The 26,775-nt window shown below is 36.9% G+C and overlaps 1 protein-coding gene across 1 annotated transcript in view; it reads right to left on the bottom strand.

The window, feature by feature from the left end:
- Positions 1 to 23,338, bottom strand: part of ADGB (androglobin) — a 214,258-nt gene extending 190,920 nt beyond the window's left edge. Inside the window, exons 1-3 of the mRNA XM_069069729.1 lie at positions 23,113 to 23,338; positions 3,302 to 3,464; positions 371 to 463 (exon numbers count right to left, since the gene is read on the bottom strand). Coding sequence (XP_068925830.1) covers positions 371 to 463; positions 3,302 to 3,464; positions 23,113 to 23,186 — 330 coding nt within the window. The 5' untranslated portion in view covers positions 23,187 to 23,338. The remainder of the gene's footprint in view (positions 1 to 370; positions 464 to 3,301; positions 3,465 to 23,112) is intronic.
- Positions 23,339 to 26,775: the final 3,437 nt, after the last annotated feature.

Consider the following 26,775-nt stretch of genomic DNA (forward strand, 5'->3'; position numbering starts at 1 on the left):
GATAATTCTGCCTGTATACTTTGAAGTTCGGGGTGCTGACCTTTTTGCCCTGAACAAGGTAAAGGATATATGGTCTGACTGATTAAAGTAAGCTTGTTAACCCATTTTGAGTTGCTTTCCTTTAACAAAGCAGATCCAAGAACCTGTATGGGCAGCAAACCCTGAGGATGTGCTTGGGGTGCTTGCTGCTACACCTCTCCTTCCTGTGGTAGGTGTGAGGATCAAATGAGTCAACCTGCAAACCTTAAAGAGCTATGTATATACATATATACACATATATATGGCTGCTATTATTATATTTATATTTCTAATACTGTATCCAAGTTATTGATCAATACACTTCATTGGTTATTAAAACAAAGCTTTGTACCTTATTGATCAAAATCTCCTGGGGACGTTTCCATGAAAAAACTTTTAGTGATGGTGGCATTTCAATCTTCCCTTCAGGGTCATCAAATAAATGCTATTACAGGTAAAAAGGTGCATATTAGGAATCAAAAAGTCATTAACAAACACTGAAAAAGGAAATTTTCTCTTGAGAGGCAAAATAAATTATCCAGAGACTTCAAAAGAGATGTTTCAAAAATTAAAAATAAACAATTAGTAAGCAAACTGAGTTCTTTTACTAAGTGTGCATATAACCCACCATTTATTATCAACAGTATATGAGTAAAAAAATTAAAAGACAAATATTTAAATTACTGATTTTTGTGAATTTTCTATTTCCTGTCATGTCCTATTCTTCTCAATAAAGGTTCATAAGCTCCCCAGTCACTTACTACTTGTACTTGTTGTTCAGTCATTTTTCAGTCATGTCCAACTCTTCATAACCCCATTTGGGGTTTTGTTCGTAAAGATACAGAGGTGGTTTACCATTTTCTGCTCCAACTCATCTTACAGATGAGGAAACTGAGGCAGAGTTAAGTGACTTGCCCATCATCATAAGAGTTAGAGTCAAAGGCTAGGATGTTAATTCAGGAAGATGAGTCCTCCTGACTCCAGATCCAGCACTCTATCCACTGAGCCACCTAGCTGCCTGCTACTACTTACTAACCATGGGCAAATAACAACCTCTGTGGGCCTCACTTTCTGTATCTGTACATTAAGGGGGTGGTCAAAATAAATGGTCTGTAAGGCATTCCCAGCTCTAAATTTGACCTGATAATTCACTAGTTCATTAAATATATGACTAAATATAACTCACATTTTAGAGTTACTTTTGCAAGACTTTTCACATGGATTCATGATTATCAAAAAAAAAAAAAATCCTACTAGGAAACGTGTGTAGCTGTCATAATATTAACTAGAACGTCTCCAGAATATTCTCTCATCTGTCAATATTTAGAATTTTTTTTAAAACTGTGACATAACTAAGAGTTGGAAACTACTGAGTACCTGTTGTATACAAATTATTCCATACAATTCATCCTTGGTATCACAGCATTCAATGAACAGAACGTTGCTATTGCCTACAATTTTAAAATACCTTATTAAAATAATAATAGCAATATAGTGCTTACTATGTGGTAGGCACTGTGCTAAGCTCTTTAAAATTATTTCACTCTATCCTCACAACAACCCTAGGAGATAGGTATTACTTTATCTCCATTTTACATATAGGGAAACTATGGCAAAGGGAGGTTAAGTGACTGCCTCAGAGCCACACAGCTAGCAGGAGTCAGAGGCCAGATTTGAATTCAGGTCTTTCTGACTCCAGGTCTAGTGTTTTATCCACTATGCCAACTAACTGCCCAGTACTTACAACTTGAAAATTTGTCTATTAGTCTAGCATGCTAAAGATTTTTATAAGGTTCTAGGACAGAATTTCTCAACCTGAGGGGATTCTGTGACCTTATTTTTTAAAAAATACTTTAATAATTATATCTTAAATCTTTAATTATCCTATATTTGTAATTTTATGCAATTAAAATCTTGTGAGGAGTCCATAGGCTTTACCAGATGGCCAAAGGGGTCCATGACTCAAAAAAGACTGAAAACTACTCCTCTAGGAGTATTACTGTTAAGTAAATTACAGCCTAAAAACATAGTTGAATGCTGAGCTCAACCTAGCAGCCTGAACAACAAAGTCACAGATGTTTTTGAAAGCAAGAAAATACTTAAAGGAACTATGATTTTTATCAGTGTGGATCGGTCTTTCAAAATACATTTATTAGGCACCTCCTACATGCCAGGCACTGTACTAAGCACTGAGAATATGAAGGCAAGCAAAATTATAGTGTGAATGTCAAAGCAAAAAAGAAATCCAAAATTTGGGTAATTTTGAAATTGATGGGGTGTTTGAGTGCCTGTGCTTGAACCACGGTTTGTAAAATCACATCCAGTTCCAAAATCACATTTCTCCCTAGCCTCAACACACTGTTTCAGGCTGTTTCCCTCTAGCTCAAGGGCAGCTACTCTAGCAAAATACCTCTCTCTCTTCCTGATACAGTGGCCAGCTGCACTTATAGAATTTAGTGGTTTGACCCATCTGTGTATTAGCTAAAGCATCTGTGTACTGGGTCATTCCTATCATATATATCCTAGACTCAGTCATATGTATACTCCCTAGCTCATTATACACATCCTAAATCCCTTGTTAGCTTGGGACATATGTATTCTCCCAACATCCATCTTGTCAAACATGACATTGACGGGTAGCATCTTGGTCAGCCCTCACTACTAGCTGACTTAGTGATGTTTCAAGCCTACAACTACTCCTCCACGCAGTCCCACATTGGCCTATTTCCCAGTGAATTCTGACCAATACGCCTTGCATGGTAGATATTAAAAGTGCATGTTCCTTTAAGAACTGACCACTCCTTAACTCCTCCCTAATCCCAACCTGACTCAACTAGTTAGCATATTTGGCACAGGTTCTACTTACAGTTTATCCTATATAAACTTTAACTGTACCCCTCTAAGGTTGCAGGTTCCCTAAGAACTCTTGCCTGCCGTATAGCGTAACAATAAATCTTTGCCACTTTGCCTCAGAGAATGCTTGAGTTCATGAATTCATTCCAGACTGCTTCCCAGAGACTGGTTATTGGGGTTCCTGGACTCCCTGAACTCCTTGACGCCCCCCCCCCATCAAAATGATTCTATGGAAATATTTCCCTCTTATCTCTATAGACTAAATGAAATTTATTAGACAATCTTCAAGAGTAGCTGAATTCAAAAAGTTAATCTAGCTGAAGATGACCTGGTGATGGGCTGCTCCAAACTACCATATCACTAAGTATATTAGCATATAATAAATAAAAAATGTTATAACGAAAATCTATAAAGTTTATATTATACTTACTAAAATGGGACTTTTTCCAGATTTATCTTTTTCCTTTGCTCCTTTTCCTCCATCCCACTTTTCTGCATTTATATCTGCTTCATTCCATTCTGGCCAAATTGGGAATTTTCCTCTTTTTATTTCAGTCAAACCAGACTGTGTACTACTCCCAAAAGATGACTGACTAGAAAAAGAAAGATAAGTTAATTTAAAATATTTAAAACTCACAGAAAATAAAAGGATTACATTATTTGAAAGTCCTATGCTTAACTATATATCAGAAGAATAACTATGGCTCAAATAAGTCTTAGGGATCCAGAGACTTAAAATCCTTAGGAAAACAACAAAGAAGTCACTGGAGATCCACAGACGTAGCTACGTATTTATTAATTCACTGTAACTACCTATTTACTAATTCAAAATTCTATTGATTCAAATCATACAATGCTATCATAAATTTCCAAGACTTTTAATAAAATGTTGAGGCCTTGAAAGGGTTCCGTCCTTGACTTCTCTCTTTCTCTTGATAATTTTATTCACTCTCATAACTTATGTCTATGAAGATGATTCCCAAGTCTATCTGGTCACTTCCTCCAAGCTTCCATATTTCCCATATTTCCATCTGGCTGCTGAATATCTTTACCTAAATGTTAACTTCACTGACTTACAAAATCATAGACTATTAGAAGTCAGTATAGTGTAGGGGGGAAGGGGGGGAAGAGCTAGACTTGGGAGTCAGAAGACTACTTACTACCAATGGGATTTGGAGTAGGTCACTCAATACCCCTGGGCTTCAGTTTCTTCATCTATGAAAAGGCAGAGTTGGACTAGATGACCTCTAAGTTCTCTTTCAGCTCTAAACCAATGATCTTTTGATCTTAATTCAAGGGGATTTGCATACTGTTTCCCCTCTAGATTGCAAACTCCTCGAGGGCAGGGGCTGTCTTTTGCTTCTTCTTGTATACCCAGTATTTAACACAGTGCTTGGAATGCTGTGGGGGCTTAAAAAGTGTTCACTGACTGATGAAAATGAAACATTACAACTGGAGGAGAACACAGAGATAAACTGCTCAACCTACCCATTTTACATATGAGGAACTTAGGGTGGTTAAGCACCTTGCTCAAAGCCAGTCAACTAGTGACAGGGTCAAAATACAAATACTACTTCAAGTCCAGTACACAGAACCTCAAACAATATATCTGAATCCAAACAAAATATATCTGCTTTCCCTAAACCTCCACTAGTAAATTACAAATAGCCTAATAAATTATAATTACAATAAAGTGCTTAACAGAGTGACTGGTATATGCTAAGCACTACATTATTATTATTTAATTGAATGTAATTGTTCCATATGTGATGACTCTAAAGTGGTTTTAAAATGTCAAAAGTAATAAAAATCAGAGTTTTTATATGTGGTAATTTGGAAATGCAATTGATGTCATCTAAAGTTTACTGTCTGTGTTGTTATTGTATTTCTAAATTCTCTTATATCATGAAATTTGAGAAACTACTGTAACAGAAATGATGTTAGACAAAACAACTCTTTAATATGGATGCTGTTACACATGAATGGGACCTTTAAAAGGATGTGATTAAAAAAAAGATGTTATAAAATCGTTAAATATTTAATAAGATAAATTTCGTTATAAAAGAGATAATGTGTAATAGCAAATTTTCATCTGAAATTCTTGGCTATTATGAAAATGAATAGGGTAGCTGAAAGATGTAGCTCCAAAATATTAACAATGAGTCAACTATCAGATATGAGCTATATGTCTGAAGCCCCGGAATGTGATGAATTTTAATTTTTAAGTAAAGGACAAATGAAATATTCACTGTTAGGAAAATATCAAGAAAGATATTCAAGCCCTAAGTTGTGTTTAGTGAAATTTTGCTACTTAAGGCAAAGATTCCTGGAAATATAATTTACTATCGATCTGAGCTTTGATTACAGGGGTACTTGTCTGAATTGTCATGAAGCCAACAGTAGAAAATGGTATGCGTGCAATGTGGGAACTGCTAAAGTTAGATTTTGTGCCTGGGAAAAGTTTTAGGGATGACCTTGGCATGGCCTAGTTATGATCCTCCTGACTCTACTTCCCCACTGTGTTATTTCTTTTCTGAAAAGGAAAATTCCAACTGGTTAATCCTGAGTCTTGCTTTTAACACCCTGTGACTACATGGTTGGCTGTCAGAAAGGACTCATGCCTGGAATCAAACACAGGTATGGGAGTTTTTCCCTGTTATGCTACATGATGTCATTATAACTACATCCCTCTTTTTCCTTTTATAGCAAATTTCTATAACCAAGAAGTTTCATGAGTACCATACTAAATCTATTAAATATACTATATAGAATGCAAACATGAACATCTTACAACTCTAACCTATATTTGTGGTCAACTTATTAATATAGGGATGATATCTTCCTAAAGGGAAAATGATTAAATAAAACAGACAAAAGTATTTAATGTGAAAGTTTTCTAATTCCATTGAATAGTAAATTTTGAAAAAAGCAAAACTCCCCCTGCTTCAGCACAGCTCCAAGAAGCACAACTCCAGGCTGGCAGACAACTCTAGCAGCCAAACGTTCCAAGTGTTTTAAAGAAGCCCAGGTGAGCAGGTGTACTCCAGGAGTCAGACTCCCCATGTCCATCCAGAGAGCTCAAGTACTGAGGATCCCAGCTCAGTACCAGGAAAACTGCCAGACCCCTACAGCCTCCAGTTTCCAGCACCTGAGGCCCCAACACACAAAGCCAGTGACCAGGTCCCAGGTTCCCAACAAAAGAAGTTTGGGTCAGTTCCCCCTATGCTCCAGCAGGAGAACTCAATTCTAAAAGCCAGGAATTAGGCAAACACCATAAGCAAGAAGCAGAAACAGACAGCCATCGATTCTTATTATGGGAGCAGGGAAGATCAAGGCACAAATTCAGAAGAGGACAACATTGTCAACATACCTACATCAGAAACCTCTAAGGGAAATATGAATTGGTCTCAAGCCCAAAAAGCATTCTTGGAAAAGCTCAAGATGGATTTTAAAAGTCAAATAAGAGAGGTAGAAGAAAAATTAGGAAAAGAAATGAGAAATATGCAAGAAAGATTCAATAGCTTGGAAAAGGAAGGACAAAAACTGACTGTAGAAAACAATTCCTTAAAAAACGCAATTGATCTGGGGCGGCCAGGTGGTGCAATGAGTAAGAGCACCGACCCCAGAGTCAGGAGACCTGGAATCGGTTCCAGGCTCAAATACTTAACACCCATACGAAAATAACTGGCCGTGTAACCTTGAGCAAGTTACTTAACCCCAATTGCTTAGGGGTGGCCAGGTGGCGCAGCGAGTAAGAGTGCCAGCCCCAGCGTCGGTAGACATGGGATCAGTTCCAGCCTCAGATACTCGGCACCCACACAAAAATAACTGGCCGTGTAACCTTGAGCAAGTTACTTAACCCCACCTGCTTTAAAAAAAAAAAAAAACACAATTGACCAATGGAAAAAATGTACCTGGAGAAAACAAGTCCCTAAAAAACACAATTGGCCAAATGGTAAAGGAGGTACAAAAAAATCACTGAAGAGAACTCCTTAAAAAGTAAAATGAGTCAAATGGAAAAGAAGGTACAAAAGCTAATTGAAGAAAATAATTCCTTAAAAATGGGCAAGTGGAAGCTAACAATTCTATGAGACATCAAGAATCACTCAAAGAGGCAACCAGGTGGCTCAGTGAGTAAGAGCACCGGCTCCAGTGTCAGGATGACCTGGGGATCAAATCTGGGCTCAGACACTCAGCACCACACCCAGAAATAACTGGCCGTGTAACCTTGACCAAGTTACTTAACCCTGATTGCTTAAAATAAAAAAATCACTCAAACAAAATTTTAAAAAATGAAAAAAAATAGAAGAAAATGTAAACTATCTCAGTGGAACAGCTGAAAAACCTATGACCTGGAAAATAGTTCCAAGAGATATAATTTAAGAATTACTGGTCTACCCGAAAGCTATGACCAAAAAAAGGGCGGGGATAGCATCTTTCAAGAAATCATCAAGGAAAACTGCCCTGAGGTCCTTGAACCAGAGGGTAAAATAAACATCAAAAGAATACACCAGGAAAGAGACCCCAAATTGAAAACACCAAGGAATACTGTGGACAAATTCCAGAATTATGAGGTCAAGGAGAAAATACTGCAAGCAGTCAGAAAGAAGAATTTAAATATCATGGAATGATAATATCATGCCTGGAATCAAACAGAAGTAAGGAATTATTGTTATATAATTATATATATATATATATATATATATATATATATATATATATATATATGTATTATTGCAGCTTCTCCGTTAAAAGATCAGAGGACTTGGGATATAATATTCCATAAAGCAAAGGAGCTTGGATTACAACCAAGGTCAACTACCCAGCAAAAGTAAGCAAAACCTTTCAGGTGAGGAAATGGCCATTCAATGAAATAAAGGACTTCCAAAACTTCCTGATGAAAAGACCAGAGCTCAACAGGAAATCTGATCTTCAAATACAAGATTTAACAGAGGCATAAAAAAGTTTAACAATAGGAAAGGAAAAACATCGTGTTATATAATGAGAGAAATTGAGAAATTTATATATAATATGAGATTTATATAATACTTTTTAATATAATTTATATAATTTTTATATAATTATATATAAATTATAATTTATATAATACTTTTATATAATATTTACATAATACGAGAGAGAGAAATTGAGAAATTGCTGGAGAGAGAGATATTGAGAAAGGAACTGAAAACTGAACTAAGAACTGAGAAGAACTGAGAAGAGAAGTGAGAAGAACCGAGTACTTCTGGTAGCAAGCAGTGTGGAGGCTGAGGAGCCACCATGAATGAAAGAGAGGAGGGAGGACCCTTGCTTGAGGGAGTCTGTTTTGTTTTGAAGGTCTGACTGAGGGAGGGTTTGGGTGTTTGCTGTATTGGTTATGTGTACCAACTTCATGGTTACTGTAATGAATTTGACTTTCTGGATTGGGGACTAGGTTTTCTGGTATTTGAATAAATGCTTTGGTTCTGTCATCCATGTAGAGAGCCTGTTATATTTTGTGATTCACAACTATACCAGCATATTCATAGCCACCGTGGGCGCTGTGAATATTGCACTGGTGTTACAAATGGATAGAACACCAAGCCTAGAGTCAGGCAGATCTAAGTTTAAATCTGGTCTCAAACACTTACTAGCTGTGTGACTAGCTAAGTATCTTAGCTCTAGGACCTTCTAGAAGTCCCCGCAGAAACTAGGAGGACACAATCCAGTGAAATGGAAAGACCCTAAGATTTGGACTTGGAGCAGCTGGGTTGGAGTTTATCTGATTTAGCTATTTACTTAGCATCTCCGTGGTCTGATGGTATACTACCAATAGAGCTAGAGCTGGAAGGGTCTTTAAAGACCATTCATTTTACAGATGTGTAAACTGATGCTGAGTGGCTGGACTATGGTCACACAGCAAAGGGTTGGCACAAGAACTCAAGTTTTCTACCTCCAATCCACTGGGCAAGTCATTTAGCCCCTATTTTGTCTCAGTTCTTGATCTGAAAAAGAGGGGGGAGGGAAGGAAATAATAAACCACTCCAGAACCTTTGCCAAGAAAACCATGGACTTTGTCCACTGGACCACATAGAGTCAGATATAACTGAACAACAAATAAGTGGAACAGGCAACTGCATTGGGAGAAAGAAGCCTGCTCTTCTTTAAGCAAAGTCTACATGCTCACTTATCCTCATGCAGACACAGACCATACTAGATGGCTACTGAGTCCCCTTCGACATCTGAAATTCAGTGATTCTGTGGAAAAAGCAATTCTTTCACATTAAACACTTATATAAAATTAATCCTAGCTTAATATCCAAAGATGACTATGCATGAGAATTTCTTTTTGACAATACGTCATTTAATATTCAAAGTTTCAGTGGGGAAATTATAACCACCACTAAAATTATATCACATAAAACCTATTCATGTGGCATGTCATAATGGGTTTCCCTGCTTCAGTTTAGGAAAACTCTTGCTGTAGACCTTCATGATCCCTCAAAATTTACCTGTTCTACAATGCTATTCTCTCAGATCCATAAGCAAATTGATTAACTTCTCTATGCCTCAGCTTCCTCACCTGTAAAATGAAGGATTTAGACTCAGTGGCTTCTATAGTTCTTTTAATCTCTAAGTCTAAGATCCTATAACCACTACTAGGTAACTCAAACTAAGCTCATAAACTAATTGAGCTAAAATGTTATCACTTAACAGATAATGCCCTAGGCTACATTTATGTTTTTAATTCACATAATACAAATATATTCTTCACATGGAGACTTCAAATACTGTTTCCAAAGACCCACAGAGGGACATATATGGGAGCATATGTGACCCCATAAAACCATTCTATGGAAATGCCAACATAATGTTAAGTACATAACACTGACTAAGAAAAAAAATAAGCCCAAACCAAAAAGATTAATTGTTGTTGTTCAGTCATTTTAGTCATGGTCAACTCTTTGTGATCCCATCTGGGGTTTTCCTGGCAAAGATGCAACAGTGGTTTGCCATTTCCTTCTCTGGTTCATTTTAGAGATGAGAAAACTTAGGGAAACAGGGTTAAATGACTTTCCCAAGGTCACACAGCTAGTAAGTGTCTGAGGTCAGATCTGAACTCAGGAAAATGTGTGCCTCCAAATTCACCTGGGCCAGGTCCAGCACTTAATCCATTCAGTCACCTACCTGACCCAATAGAGCTAATATCTTCTCAATTTGTCCCCATTTGTATCTAAAATTACAGCACAATAACCTATATGCAAGAAACCTTTCAGAACAACTCCCCCCCTTTGTTGTAATAAGGACAATACTTAGACTTAGAAAGAGGAAGATATGAATTTTAGTAATAACTCTAACTCAAACTTTGGGCAAAATACTTAAACTTTTTAGTCTTTAGTTATCTAATATGACACAGGAGGAGGTTAAACTAGTCTAACATTCTGCAATTCTAAGTCCAAAATAGAGGATAAAATATATATTGTGAATAACCTGTTAATAACACTTTTAAAAATTTATTTTATTCTTAATTTATGGAATAAAATAAGCATTTCCATAACATAGCATAATTTTAAAAGGTGACTATACATGAAACTACAAATCTATTATGTACAACTCACTATTCCTTTTAAATATATAACAGTTATATAAACTTTTTTTCTTTTTTATTAGTAAACTTTTTGAGTAAAGTCATTATTGATGTCTTCAAATGATATAATCAAGTAATGTTCTGTGCATTGCAGCTTAATATAGACAGCTTTTATCACAGCATTAAGGTCCAAAGTTCATTGTAGATATTTTGCTCCTATACAAATGTCCTTTTTATTCTGTAGTTTGTTACCACTAGCCAAATAATAATAATAATAATAATGAACCATAATATAGCTTCTACATTAGGAAAAGCCAATTGAATTTTACCTTTCATAATGATTAAATTCCTCTTGACAAAATTATTTCACTAAGAACTATTATCACAAAACTATTTTGAGGTATATAAATCAATACAAAAATGAAAAAGTATGTCCAACCTTTTCATACATTATGGATAGTTTCTTAAAGTTGGTGTCAAGTGGGCCCATCATAAGAATGAAAGTCACTAAACTTGAATTGTCCTTCTCTATCAAGTGCATCACTACTAACTTGTTTTTTTTCCCCTTTGTCTTTTTTTTATTCCATACACAAATGCAACGCCAGAATTTTTGTTTAGTTAATTTTCATCAAAATTTCTTAAGTTTCATTCAAGTTCAGAAATAATTATGTATAAAGTTAAAACTTTAAGGTATCTGTGGGGCCTGCCTATAGAGTCTTATTAATTTTGTGGAACTGACAGAAAAAATTCCAAATTTCATTCTGGTCTGAGCACAAAATTAATTCCTCCATCTTTTACTTTGAAGAGTAAAACCTTCCTTCTCTACTCTAATCATTTATTTTACTGTCATTTGTGCATGTAAGAGGGAAATTCCATACTCCTACCTCAATAATTACCAAGAGCCTGGAATTCTCAATCAGAGAAATGAACTATATTTGAATAAGGCCTAGATATCTGTATTGAATTAATCAACCAAAGGCATTAGATTAGGTGAGAGCAACCAGATTAATCAGGTAGAGAAAGAGTGGGGAGTGTCTAACTCTTAAATGAAATGAAATTAAGCTACCCAGAAAGTATACTAGGTTTGGGTATGAAGACTCAGTCACATTGGGCTGGTCTTTTATAAAATAACTAGTTCAGAATCAAGAAGTCAGTCTAGCAGTATAACTTGGGGGCACTGGAGCAAAAGAAGGGTCTTTGTCTTGCCACCACCCCCAACTTGACCAGTGGATGACCTGTGAAAATCTGGAAGATTGAGGACTTCTTGCAATTCTAGCAACATCTATGGACTATCATAAAACAGTGTATCAGAAGCCAAGGATGAACTAGACACACTGAGAAAAAGAAGCTTCAGGACTGTACAAGGAGTCCAGCATAAAAGCATACCATGCCTAAGAGAAACTTTATGAGGGTCCCACAAAGTGGGGAAAAGGGACAAGGGACCCCTAGCAAAAGTACTTGTAGGGGCTATAAGTTCCCTCATTTCACCACATATGCTCTAAAGCTAAGCCCACTTTTTCCTAGAATCTGAATGTACCTGTGGGAAAGATAATGTTCTACTATGTTGGTAAATATCCATTTCTAAAAGTCATTAAGCCTAGCTAACTAATTAATATGAATAATTAGTAGAAACACATGAGTAAGAGTACTAGAAAAACACCTCTTTGTCTCATCCCCTTATATAAATCTTTAGACCCATGAAGGGACAAGGAAAGTCACCCTCCAGGGACCCAGCCTGCTAGTGCAAGTAAGATTTTAGATAATGAGAATTTGGATGCAGACCTGGTGCTACATATGACTTACCAGAAATAAGGACATTACTATCCTCTCAAAACTCTCAACTATGACTGAAGGGATGCTTACAAGCCCCTTCTTAGTGTCAGAAAGATGTTGGTACTAGAGGATGCAAATATGATCTTAATTCTACTTGGCATTTTGTAGAGTCAGAGTAGAATGTATTTTTTACACAACAGTTTTTTTTAAAGTATATTAGACAGCCATCAACCACAATTTCAGCAATGAGAGTCAATGAATACCTAACATAAAGGAATTAGTCAATATAACTATTATTCACTAGCCTCTAGGAAAGTCCTACTAGGTAAACTTTATGAATTTAACAGTTGCTATCACTACCCTAAGGTGCCATAATATAGTAATATTATGAAAGAACTAGTATAGTCTTACATACACATTTACCTGGGAAGGAAAAAATGTCAAGGAGTTCACAGTAAGGCTAAGAAGAATCCTACATCCTAAATTTTACAGAGGAAATCAGCCCAAGAGGGTCTCTATGTTATGAAGAATTAAATACTTGTGAGAAAAAAACAAAAATAAAATAAAAATGGAGTATACTCCAGTGAGGAAGGAGAAGTCCTTAATGAGATGATATGTGAATATACAACTTATTGCCTACACATGGATTTTAATAAGACATGTACAAAATATGGAGGATTAGGCAAGTATCCAAGAATTAATATGAAAAATTGAAAGAATTCTGTAAGAATGTCAGAAGAGCTAAAGCTAAGAACAGAGACTAATAATTAAAGCTCTCAAGAATGAATGTAGGATGTACCCTAAAAAGTAACTCATCTTGGTCTAGTCTTGAATTCACTGAGGGCAAATTCATGTTCCTTTATTTCTGCAGGCTTTGTTTTCCTTGAGTTTCAGTTCCATTTACCATGTTTTCTCTGTTCTTGAAGATCATTCATTGGTAGGAAAAAAATGAAAGCAAAACTATATTTGAATAGATATGCTTTCTCTTTATTTTCAATGACCACTGTCTTATATACCCCCAAACACTTGTCCTATACCATCTTTTGATTCCCTTTTGCCCCCGGAAGTAGCTAATAAAATTAATTTTTTGTCATACAGTCACAAAATCTGGAGTTGTAAGGGACCTCAGCGGTTATGTGGGCCAACCCAGACCTCAAAGGAATTCACAGCATACATACTTGACAAGTGGTCATCTAGCCTCTGCTTCAAAACCTCCATACATAATCATGGAAGATGGGAGCGATGCCATAGTATTAGGAAACGGATAGATTTCTCAATTTTCAAAACAAGTAAGAAGCAAGATTCTTTAAATAATAGGACACTGAGCTTGATGTTCATTCCTGGTAAAATTCTCCTGGGGGAAAATTCCATTTGTACTGAGAGCTCTATCCAAATTGTTGTGATGGTGCTAATGTAGTCCTCAAAGAATAAAATGTATTATTGGAAAAACATAAGGACAAAACAGAAAAAGAGAGAATTCATTAAAATAAACATGCAGTTTTTAAAAATAGAACATAAAAAAACAAAATTAAGTACAAATAAAATATTGAAAAATTTTTAAATGACAAAACTTAAAATATTATAAAAATGGTAAAAAACAGAATTAGTTTCTTTAAAAGACTAACAAAAAGAGAGAATTCTGAAAAGATGGTGGAATAAAGCAGGAAATTAACTGACTTTCCCAAATTCTCCCCAAAATAATTTAAAATAATGTCCCAAAATGAACCCCAAAGTGGAAGAAAAAATTAAAAGTCCACGTAAAGGAGCTGTCCAACATAAGACAACTTGGGAAGAAGTTAGGAAAGCCCTGACTTCCAACTGTGATGATCTGGCATCAATGGAGTGCAGATTAACACCTAGCAGATGATGAAGAATCAACAAACAACAATCCCTAAGGGCAGTAGTGTCAAAGACAGCCTCAGCTTGGGGAACTTTTGATGAGCTGGAGTCAGTAATCAGATGTTTACAAAATATTTTCCCAAAATCTATTTGGTCAAAACTATGAAGAAGTTGAGATACAAACTCAACAGCTTTTAGAATATTTGTAGGTTGCCCTAAGGAAGAGAGGCTAATCACATCTTTTTAGACCCCATCTTTGTACAGGTTTGGTCACTATATACCAGCCATTCCTTTTGTCCTCTCCTTTGGGTAAGACTTTTTCCTCTATTCATCTTCTTGGCTTTGCCCCTTGGATGTATATGTGGGCTTGTGATAACAGGTGTGGCTTGGTTTTCCTTTCAAGCTCACTGGAGCAAAAAACAACGGGGAGAGAAAATTAGTTACTCTTAAATCAGCTCCAGATCATCAAAGTCTCCCCTTACAAAAGACAAGTAAACTCTTTGATTAGAATGCTCCAGATCTGTCTTTCAAGTTTTTTTGTCCTCTTGGAAGTTATAAAAATATAAATCAATGTTTATCTTTTATTCATATATTTTATCACTCCAACACCTATACCATCAAACACGCCTGAGAATTTTTTTTAATATCTCCAATTGAACTTTATCAATGATTGCTTCTCCTTTTGTGTCATTTGCACAAGGACACACAAAGATCAGTTATGCAATGGTTAATCACATTTATTCTAGAGAAACCAGTTTTAAAGCAATAGTAAAACAGGAAAAAAAAATAAACCTCTTAAGAAACAGAAATTGGGAAAGGAACATAATTACCTCCCAAGAAGGAAAAGAAAGAAAAAGGACAAGAAGTGAGAAAATACTAGTTCTGTATTAGGGAGGAAGGAAAGGTGAAGGGAAGGAAAGAAAGAGGAAAAGCAGAAGGGAAGAATAAAGGAAGGGAGGGAGGTATATCTATCATTTCTTCACCAGTATCCTCTCTCTCCTCTGGGCTTCTTCCCCTTATCTCCCCTTGTCAGCACATTCATTCCTAATGGCATTTCTGTACTCACCTTTTAAGGATCTGAAAGTGAAATTTATTAGTTAAATCCAGCTGTGTAAATCCCAGGGCTGAAGAAAAGAAAGCCTGCCGGATTTACATCCAGACTAGCAGGCACATATCTCCAGGGTCGATATTGCTTTGGCAACCCTAAGAAGCACTACTCTTTCCAATAATGTCTTATCCTGATATCTCTTTATGGCTTAGCATTAACCCTGGATTCACAAAGGCTATACCAACAAAGCATAAACTCTCAAGCTTCCACTAAGTTGGAAAGGCTTCAAGTATGATAAAAGTGAAAGTCTGTGTGGCTGTTATCCAAGTCAAAGCTAAAAATGGAGAGTCTCATCAATGGAAAGCTGACTACTAGGTGATGATTTTTTTGTATGTGCTGATTCATAGCTCATTAGGTAAAAAAAGGAGTCAGTGGTTTGGTTGGGGTGTGCATATGTGTGTGTGTATGTATGTGTGTTTTACATTTGACAAAAGCAGAAAAAGAGGGACAAGTAAGGATTAAGTTCAGTCCCTTCATTTTGAAGCTGAAAAAACTGAGGCTCAGATTAAATGAGTTACCTAGGATCACACAGTAAATTAGTGACAGATTAGGAGGCCAATTCAGCTCTCCTGACTTTGAGTCCAGTGTACTTTTTCTATTGCACAAGGCTATTTCTTGGAGAGGATGTCACCTCTTCTGGTGAAGTGGATACTCATACTGACGAAATCACAGATCCTTTTTTAAAAAATCAAAATAGGCATATGTCTCTGACTGTCACAGTGATTATTATGAAACAGCTAATTTTCAACTCTGTATTTCAAAACTAGATTTACCTTGTTCAGTTTTATCTTTCAAAATTCATAACACAGCTCTACATGGCAGAATCACAGATTTTCTGGGTTGTTATAGCTCACAGGTTCCCTACCATGGTGATGAGTTATATTCAAAGTATCTGTATCAGGAAGGGGGAAAAAATGAATTCCTTCAGACCACTGAAACTCAAGCTTCAGGCACACATTTTGAGAAAACTGAAAATTAACAGTACATGCTAATTCCAATGGAAAAACACCGAAACTTTCCCAGTGAGACTGAAGTAAAACAAAAATGTCCACTATCTCCCTTATTGTCTGATATAGGTCTAGAAATGCTGGCTATAGGAATAAAACAAAAAAAAAAAAAAGAAATGTAAAGAATGAGCATGGCAAAAAGGAAGTAAAATTACATCTATATGTAAATAACATGATAGTTTTCCTAGAGAATAGTAACAATTCAGTAAAAAACTAATTGAAACCATAATGACAACAAAGAAGAATACAAAAGAAACCCACAAAAATCATTAGCTTTTCATATATATTGCTAACAAAGCCCAAGAGAAAGAAATAGAAAGAGAAATTCCAATCAAAATAATAACAACAAAAAAACAACCCTGGAATTTACCTTCAATACCTGTTTAAGATCTATATAAATGTAATTGTAAAGTATTCTTATCCATATAAATAAAAGGCTTTAAAAATCTGAAAAAGATTCATTGTTCATAGCCAGGCCATTTCAAGAGAATGAAGATCATACTACTATCTAAATTATTTTATGAATTTAATCAGACTACCAAAGAGTCTACCTTATAAAACTGAAGAAAATGATGACAAAATAATAACAAAATTAATATGGAACAAAAAAGTCAAGAATGTCAGTGGAAAACAAGAATGACTCAATATCAAATCTCAAATTATTCTACAAAATTGTACTCATCAAGGGAATTTGGTACTTTATTACAAAATAGAAAGTAGATCAATGGAACTGAACATATAAGCAAGACCTAAAGGTAAACAAACATGGTAAACTAGTATTCAATAAAACCTAGAACACAACTACCGTGGGAAAGAATCCTCAGAAACTGCTAGAAAAAACAGAAAAGTTTTTCTAAACAGAAAATAGGTTTAAAACAGAATCTGTAATACTGCATGCCACAATAAGCAACTAATAAAGATATGATGACATATCATGATGAGAGGAGCTATCTTTCACAATGAGGATTCTTTTTTTTTTCTTTTTGGCAGGGGGAAGGCTGGGCAATTGGGGTTAAGTGACCTGCCCAAGGTCACAAAGCTAGTAAGTGTTAAGTGTCTGAGGCTGGATTTGAACTCAGGTTCTCCTGACTCCAGCCACCCCCACAATTAGAATTCTTAAAAACAACAGATGGCCAGACCACGTCCGGGCAGCACATGAAGGTCCAGACAACATGGCGACAAGTTGACCCACCAACAGCAAAGGTCATTCCCAGACCTATCACCACAGGGCTGGATCTGTTGGAGCTGGGTAAGAGAAAAATGCAGGGCCCAAGGCAGTGGCAGCAGCTACCCCTGGGACTATCAACCCACAGCCTGGAAACTTAAAAATCGCCAATCTGAACTTCCAGGGAGCAGGATGGCAGAGTGAACCCCAGCTGCTCCAATCCCCTCCCCACACACACACCCTGAAAACACAGAAATTATTGCCCCAGAGCAAAATTTTAAATAGTAAAGGCTTGGGGTCCTAGAGGAAGGGCTGGCCTAGGGCCCTGCCTCAAAAAGGGTTAAAACAGATTGCAAAGACAAAGACTCTAGAATCCTATTATTGCAAGAGGGAGGAAGCAAATTCAGAAGGAGACAGTATTGACTCCACACCCACAGTTGAAGCTTCAACAGGGAATATGAACTGGTCTCAAGCCCAGAAAGCATTCTTAGAAGAGCTCAAGAGGGACTTTGAAAACCAAATTAGAAAGGTAGAAGATAAAATGACTAATTCTTTTAAAATAAAAATTGCAAAAACAGAAAAACATTTCAATGAAGAAAGCAGCTCCTTAAAAAGAAAAATGTGTGAACTAAAAAGGAAATCTGAACATATGAAAAAGGAGCTTTAAAAACTAACAGGAAAATAATTCACTAAAAGTTAGAAACAACCAAACTGAAGCTAATGACACTATGAGGCACCAAGAATCAGTCAAACAAAACATCAAAAACGAAAAATTAGAAAAAGAGGTAAAATATCTCAATGGAAAAACAACTGACCTAGAAAACAGATCCAGGAGAGATAATATGAGAATTATTGGTCTAACAGAAAATCATGATGAAAAAATGAGCCTGGACAACACCTTCCAAGAGCTCATTAAGGAAAACTGCCCTTAGGTCCTAGAACCAGAGTGTAAAATAGATATTGAAAGGATTCATCTAACACCTCCTAAAAGAGATCCCAAATTGAAAACTCCTCGAAATGTTGTAGCCAAATTCCAGAACTATCAGGTAAAGGAGAAAATACTACAAGCAGCCAGAAAGAAAGAATTCAAATATCGGGGAACTACAGTAAGGATTGCACAGGATCTGGCAGTTTCTACACTGAAAGTTCAGAGGGACTGGAATATGATATTTCACAAGGTAAAAGGGCTCAGCTTACAACCAAGGATCCAGAGAAACTGAGCATAATTTTTCAGGCAAGGAGATGGTCATTCAATGATATAAGGAACTTCCAGACCTTCCTGATGAAAAAGCCAGAGTTCAATGGAAAATTCAACCTCCAATTACAAGACTCAAGAGAGACATAGAAAGGAAAAAAACAGACACACACACATACACACCACAAACACACACACACACACACACATACACACAAAACTTGTTACTTAATAAGAGCAAACCGTTTACATCCCTATATGAGATGCTGGGACCTGTTAATATTGAGAATTCTATACTCATAGCAACATTTAAAAGGGATATAGATAGAGGGTATGGGTATAAATTAAACAAAATGATGATAAAAAACCTTATTAAGGGGTACAAAGGGACTGCAATGCAAGAAGAGGAAAGAATGAAGCAGAAAAGGGTAAATTATGCCACACAACGAGGCATAAAATAATTGTAGTAGAGGGAAAGAAAGGAGGGAGATGAATATTATATGAGCTTCACAGTCACTGGTTTCTAGTGTAAGAAGGGAATAACAAAATCAGTTAAGTATAGGACTCTATTGAGAAGAGACATAAAACCTATCATAATAAAGGGAAAGAGGGGAGGGAGAGGAGCATTGCACGACATCTATTTTCATCAATCTTGGTCCAAGGAAGAAATAACATACTACATTAAGTATAAAAATCTATCTTACCCTACAGACAGTAGGAGGGGAGAAGGTCAAAGAAAAGGGGGGGGGGGATGCTTAGAAGGGAGGGAAGAAGAGGGAAGAGAAGGAAAAGGGAGGGGGACCGATAAGGAGGGAATACTAAGGGAGGTGGTGGTCAAAAGGAAAATTCTTAAGGAGGGGAAAGAAGGAGAAAAATAAAAGCATAAACAGGGGTGGGAATAGGATGAAGGGAAAGATATAGATAGTAACCATAACTGTGAATGTGAATGAGATGAACTGTCCCATAAAACACAGGTGGACAGCAGAATGGATTAAAAACCATAATTCTACAATATGCTGTTTACAAGAAACACATCTGAAACAGTGGGATTCACACAGGGTAAAGGTAAAAGACTGGAGTAAAATATATTATGCCTCAGCTAAAGTAAAAAAAAAAGCAGGGGTAACAATCCTTATCTCAGACAAAGCAAAAGCAAAAATCGATCTGATTAAAAGAGATAAGGAAGGAAACTAAATCCTGCTAAAAGGCACCATCAAAAATAAAGTAATATAATTACTAAACATTTATGTACCAAGTGGTACGGCATCCAAATTCCTAAAGGGGAAGTTAAGGGAGTTAGAGGAAGAAATAGATAGCAAAACTATACTAGTGGAGGACTTCAATCTCCCCCTCTCAGAACTTGATAAATCTAACCTCAAAATAAACAAAAGGAGGTAAATAGAATCTTAGAGAAGATAGAGATGGTAGACCTCTGGAGAAAACTGAATGGGGATAGAAAGGAATATACCTTATCCCCAGCGGTACATGGCACATACACAAAAACTGACCATGTACTAGGGCATAAAAACCTCACAAATCAGTGCAGAAAGGCAGAAATATTAAATGCATCCTTCTTAGATCATGATGCAATAAAAATTATATGCTATAAAGGGCCATGGAAAAATACAACTAATAGGAAACTAAATAACTTAATCCTAAAGAATGAGTGGGTCAAACAAGAAATTATAGAAACAGTAACTTCATTCAAGAAAATGACAATAATGAGACAACACACTAAGACTTGTGGGATTCAGCAAAAGCTGTTCTTAGGGGAAGTTTTATATCCCTGAATGCAAACATAAATAAAATAGAGAAAATGAAGGTCAATAAATTGGACATGCAACTGAAAAAGCTAGAAAAAGAACCAATTGAAAATCCCCAATTAAATACTAAATTAGAAATAATGAAAACCAAAGGAGAGATTAATAAAATTGAATTTAAGAAAACTATTGAATTAATAATAAAACTAAAAGCTGGTATTATGAAAAAAATAATAAAATTGATAGACCTTTAGTCAAGATGATAAAAAAAAAAGAAAACCAAATTACAAGTATCAAAAATGAAAAGGGTTAATCTACCTCCAATGAAGAGGAAATTAAAACATTAATTAGAAATTATTTTGCCCAATTGCACATAAATTATAAATTATAAAATTCGAAATGGATAATTTTGATTACATGAAATTGAAAAGTTTCTATACAAATAAAGCCAATGTAACCAAGATTAAGAGGGAAGTGGAAAATTGGGAAAGAATTTTTACAACCAGTGTCTCTGATAAAGGCCTCATTTCTAAAATATACAAAAAATTGAGTCAAATCTATAAGAATACAAGCCACTCCCCAATTGATAAATGGTCAAAGGATATGAACAGGCAGGCAGTTCTCAGAAGATGAAATTAAAGATATCTATAAGCATATTAAAAAATGTTCTAAATCACTATTGATTAGAGAAATGCAAATCAAAACAACTCTGAGGTACCACATCTCATCCGCCAGATTGGCTAAGATGACAAAAGAGGAAAATGATAAAAGGTGGAGAGGATGTGAAAAAATTGGAACACTAATGCACTGTTGGTGGAGTTGTGAACTGATCAAACCATTCTGGAGAACAATCTGAACTATTCCCAAAGGGCTATAAATAAGTGCAAACCCTGGGGTGGCTAGGTGGTGTACTGAATAGAGCACCAGCCCTGAAATCAGGAGGACCTGAGCTCAAATGAGGCCTCAGACACTTGACACACTTACTAGCTGTGTGACTTTGGGCAAGTCACTTAACCCAAATTGCCCTCCAAAATGAAAAAAACAAAGTGCATATGTTTTGACCCAGCAATAGCATTTCCAGGATTATATCCCAAAGAGATCAGAGAAGTGGAAGGAGGACCCATATGTACAAAAATATTTATAACAGCTCTTTTTGTGGTTAGCAAGGAACTGGAAATCAAGGGGATGCCCATCAATTGGGAAATTGCTGAACAAGTTGTGGTATATGAATGTAATAGACTACTATTGTGCTATAAGAAATAAGGAGCAGACAGACTTCATAATAACCTGGAGAGACTTATATAAACTGATGCTGAGCGAGAAGAGCAAAACCAGAAGAAATGTGTACACAGTCACAGACACAATGTATGTGTAACAACTAACTTCAATAGACTGGGTTCCTCTCAGCGATATAAGGTTATAAGACAACTCCAAAAGACTCATGATGGAAAGACACATCCACATCCAGAGAAAGAGCTGCGGAGTTTGAAGGCAGATTAAAACAAACTACTTGCTCTGTTTCTTTTTCTTGTTTTGTTTTGTTTCCTCTTTCCCACTGATCATTCCATCAATTATAATCCTTCTTTTACAACCTGACTAATGATTAATGTGAACATATTTGTAGATCCTATATTTGAGTGCATGCAGCCATGGGGGGAAGTTGAGGGAAAGAGAGAAAAGGGGAGAAAATTTGAAACTCAAGGGCCTGTGGAACCGAATGTCATAAACTAAAAGTAAATAAACAAATTAGTTTAAAAAAAAAACAACAGATGAAAGAGGTCACAAAAAATGAAACAGATCATTTTAATTACATAAAGTTTTAAAAGCTTTTGCAAGAACAAAAATTAATAGTTAAAACAAGAATAGAAATTGTAAAGTGGGGGGAAATATTTACATCAAATATATCTAACAAAAATATAATTTCCAAGTTATATATGGAATTGACACAAAAGTGCAAGACTCCAAAAGGTAAGTGGGGAAAAGATATGAGGTTGATTGCACATATATAACCTGTATCAAACTGCTTACTGTCTTAGGGAGGAGGGGAGGGAAAGAAGAAAAGGAGACTGCACGCCCCAAACAGACCCAGATCTCAGGGGTCCAAAGAATAAGCTAGGCACTACACGTATTCTTAGAAGAACATTAAAATTAACATTAAGATGTATTAACAATCTCATATTCTTATAGAACTTTTAATTTAATTCCAAGTGATTTTAGATCTTGTACGTCATTTAACCCGGAATTTTTGCTATTGAATCAAGCAGGGGTGAAACATCACTCTCCTTTTCCATTTTTAGGTGATGGGACTGGTTTAGGGTTTAGAAAAGAAGGACAAGGGCTGCTTGGAGAGTGCTGGTTAATACGAAATGAGGCCAAGCAGCACTCGAAGTTGAGTGACTTGCCCAGGGTCTTACAGCTATTAAGAGTCAGGGGGACGAATCTGAACTCTGGTCTTCCTGACTCTAAGCCCACGTGTTACCCAGCTGCCCAATCTGGGGCCTTTACTAGGTACTGGTGGGGGATGGGCACTGCTTAGGTAAGGGGGTTGGGGGAGGGAAAACATAAATGGGGAAGAAAGGTAGTTTGGGAGGAGCAAACCCCGCCTCTGACCCTGTGTGACTGGTCAAGTAGCTCCACCTCCCTGGCCCTCAGTCTCCTCAGAAAAGCGAGGGAGTCGGGCTGAATGGTCTCTAGATCCCCGTTCCTAAGAGATTTGGGGTGCTGCTATAGGCTGCCCCCCCCCGCGCGCCCCTCACCCGGGCAGGGGCAAGGGCGGGAGAGGGAGGCGGTGAGCAAAGGGAGGATAAGGTGGGAAGTGCTCCCTTACTCTTTCGTCTTCTCGAACCCGTGCGCGGAGTTGATGCGGTGAATCTCTTTCTTTTTGGCTTGTTTCGAGGCCATGGTGCCAGAGGACTAGGCGGGGGCGACCAGAGTTCGGCAGCCTTCAGAGGTGCCGCGTCCCTGGGGTTGCTAGGAGCAGTCTAGGCCGAACGCGGCTCGGGGCCACAGCCAATCCCGGGCCCGTTCCAAGCCTGGGCCCCGCCTGCCTGGAGGGGGGGAGGGAAGAGAGGATGTGGCTTGTTGGGGGAAGGGTGGGGTTGGGAGGAAAAGCCAATCAGGACTGGGGCTGAGCGGGGGAGGGAAGAGAGGAGAGAGGGGGAGAGGCCTATCGGGGACGGGGGGAGGGTGTAGCTCTCGGTGCTCGGGGCGGGGCCTGGGCCCATACCCAGGAAGCTCGAGTTCGAGGCCCTCTGGGGACTTGGGTTTCTGACTGGAAAAGGATGGGGGGGAGGGGAAGAGGACGCTAAAGCTGGTGGCCGATTGGGTGGGAGGATGCCCGGCAGCGGGGGCTGGGAGGGAGGGAGAGGGGCGGGCCACTTGGTAGTGGTGTAGGGACCCCAGCCTTCCATCCCATACCCCCCCCCCACTCTCATTATGTCGTTAATCGCCCCTGTGCCCATCTTCCTCACTATGCTTCCTTCAAATTATAGCCATTCGATCAACAGTCAGTCAGTCGGCATTTATTAGAGGCCAATGGCGTGCCTATATTTTCTGAGGATACAAATACACAGAAAATAAAAGAGCATCTCAATCATTTTCCCATCCTTTTCCTGGATGCCATTCCTGCTGTTTTCTTTCTCCACCCTGTTTTTGATATTAAAATTGCGATTTGGGGGTTTTTGTTTTTTTTTTCTGGTAGCCCCCTTCTCCTACTCTCCCTACACCCAATTTTAGAATCTCCCAAACCCTTTGTCTAAAACCCAGTAGCAATAAATGCTCGCTTTATAAAGCACTCTTAAGTTTGTTTTTGTTCTTGTGTTAGGTTTTGTTTCTTTGTATGGGGCGTTACAAAAAGTATTTTATTTGCTCCCCAAAGTTACCCTGAGAGAAGAGCTCACTTCATGATACAGGTGACAGAGATAGGGCTCAGTTTATACATTATAGGACTACAGATACAGGTGATAGAGAGAAGCTTCACTTTACAGATGAAAGGTTACATCACTTGCCCTAAATTTCATACCTATGTTCTGAGGGGTGAACCCATGTCTATCCTAATTCTATCTCTGCCACTAAGCAGTATTCCCTCAACTTAAAAAAAAATAGTAAGTCCTGATGACTTTTCATAATTCCACACACTACCACCGCCTTTATCATCACTTGCCTTTGAAGGGCCCAGCTTGGAAAGCCTAGGGATCACTATATCACCCCAGATATTCTATACCTCAACGACATGTTAGTATGCTACAGATAAGACAGTTCCCCCAAGGTATTTCCTAATACAATTTAAAATACGTAAGGATGCACTTCCATTTTTTGATTGAGTAGTTTTGAGTTAGTTGTTTTTCTAGAAGTGATTTTTTTAATAATAAAAACAGTTATGTGATATCATGTAGTAAACATGTATGTGTTTTAAACTAGTGATATGCAGCCCTCTGATAAGACCCAATGAAAAAAATATCATAAACAATTTTATCAATAATTTACACAATAAACTACCAATTATGTGATAAACAATTTAATAACAACCATCACTAAACTATTAAAAAAATATATCCTTATGGCCCCCAGCCATCACCTTGGTTCCTGGGTCATGATTGTAACTGCCTGCTGCATTTCTACCCCTTATCCCCACTATACACTGGAGCAAGTCTGAGTTTACATGGCCTCCACATGGGCAGAGATAGAAATCTTATGAGTCCTGTATTAAAGAACTCTAAAACTTAAGTTGGTGTTTTATTCTGCACATTTTGACTCAAAGTTTGATTGCATATACTAAGTATGTCTAATTAGTGTTTCCATGGCACAAGTTAACATATATAATAGTAAAGAAGCTATCTATGTGCACCTTGGATTACAAGCAACCTCTTCTTCCAAGCGCTCTCAATAGTTTGTCGATTTCATCTAGAAGATCAGTATTTAAGTCATAAAATCACAAACCTTTAGAACTAGAAAGTCATACAGATAATTACTGACAGATAGTAGACTAGAACCTAGGTCTGCTGACTTCCAGCCCCTAGACCTGGTGTAAGGAAGACCTGAGACCTGTGTCCAGTCTCAGACACTTACTAGCCATGTGACTCTGGGCAAGTCACTTAAGCTCTATCTGCCTCAATTTCCTAATCTGTAAAATGGGGATAATAAGAAATGAGATAATATAGCTGTAAAGAATTCTACAAAACAGAAAACACTATATAAATTCTAGCTATTATTTCTTATGGAACACTTGATCTTTCTCCTTGATATTCAGTTTATTCTATCCTTTTGAGGAAAGCCATCTAAACCATCCAGCAATGAGCTCACAAACAGGATCAGAGCTACAAAATTTTATTGTCTCTTAAAGTTAATTCTGAATATAAAGTAATACTGTAGGAACTTGGAAATTTAAGATCCTATTTTAGTGATATGATAAAAGAAAATAAAATTTCCTACTGTTTAAGAAATAACACTTTTTCCTGATTATTACAAAATATCTTACCAGGTCACCATCAATACTACTCAGGATGTTGTAATTATCCTTTTGAAGTAAAGAAAAAATAGGAACTTTTGCTATTTAATCCACTAGAAATGTCCCTTTCAATCAAAGTAATTCCCATTTCATATTAGAGATAGCTCAAATAATTGATGTTTTTCATCTATTGGGCTGTCAGGGTTCTGCGCTAAACATAATGGGTGTTGCTTTTTTCCAGTGGACTATTAAAAGAATGGCAGGAGGAGACTGAAATTTCACAGAAAATGGACAGATAGGTTTTTTAAAAGTCATCAATCTTACAAATTATGTCATTTATCATACACTTTACAAAGGAAATTTGCTTTCTTAGTGAGTACATCTGACATTCTGTTTCTCCAAAGATTTATAATGCATATTGTCCTTTAAAAAATCTCAAAAGAATTAAGTGCTATTCTATTAAAGAAATTGTATTGATTTCTATCATTGAATTAATTTTTAGGCCAGTAATGTGACAATTCTAAAAATAAATTTTTGTAAAATACCTACCAAAAGATCTCCAGTGTCCAATATTTTGTTTTTGCAAGAGAATTATATTACTGGAATGATCTTTTTAAAGAACTCCTTTAATTTGAAAATGCTATACTGGCATTTTTAGTTTCCCCTTTGGATACCACAATAGTAGGAAATGTAGGGGGAAATAGTTTTGATTTTATTTGAAAAAGATTAAATAGAAATTGTCTTCTTCAGGAATAATAATTACTATTATTTATATATGATTTTAAGATTTACAAAGCACCAGACATACATACCCTCACTAGGCAAATGACTAGGGACTAATCACATATTCCCAAGGGAGATGAAGTTCACCATGCCTAATACATGGGGTGTAAGAATAAACTCTAGGATCATAGGATCATAATCATAGGATCCTTACCTATCATAAAGTCCAATCCCCTCATTTTACAAATGAGAAAACTGAGGCATGGGGCAGTTAAGTGATTTGCCCTGGTCATATAGCTAGCAAGTATCTGAGGTAGGATT

This window comes from Petaurus breviceps, unplaced genomic scaffold, assembly GCF_028583685.1.
Source record: "Petaurus breviceps papuanus isolate PSGF00001 unplaced genomic scaffold, PetGlider_PUasm1.0 90784, whole genome shotgun sequence".
Classification (NCBI taxonomy): Eukaryota; Metazoa; Chordata; class Mammalia; order Diprotodontia; family Petauridae; genus Petaurus; species Petaurus breviceps.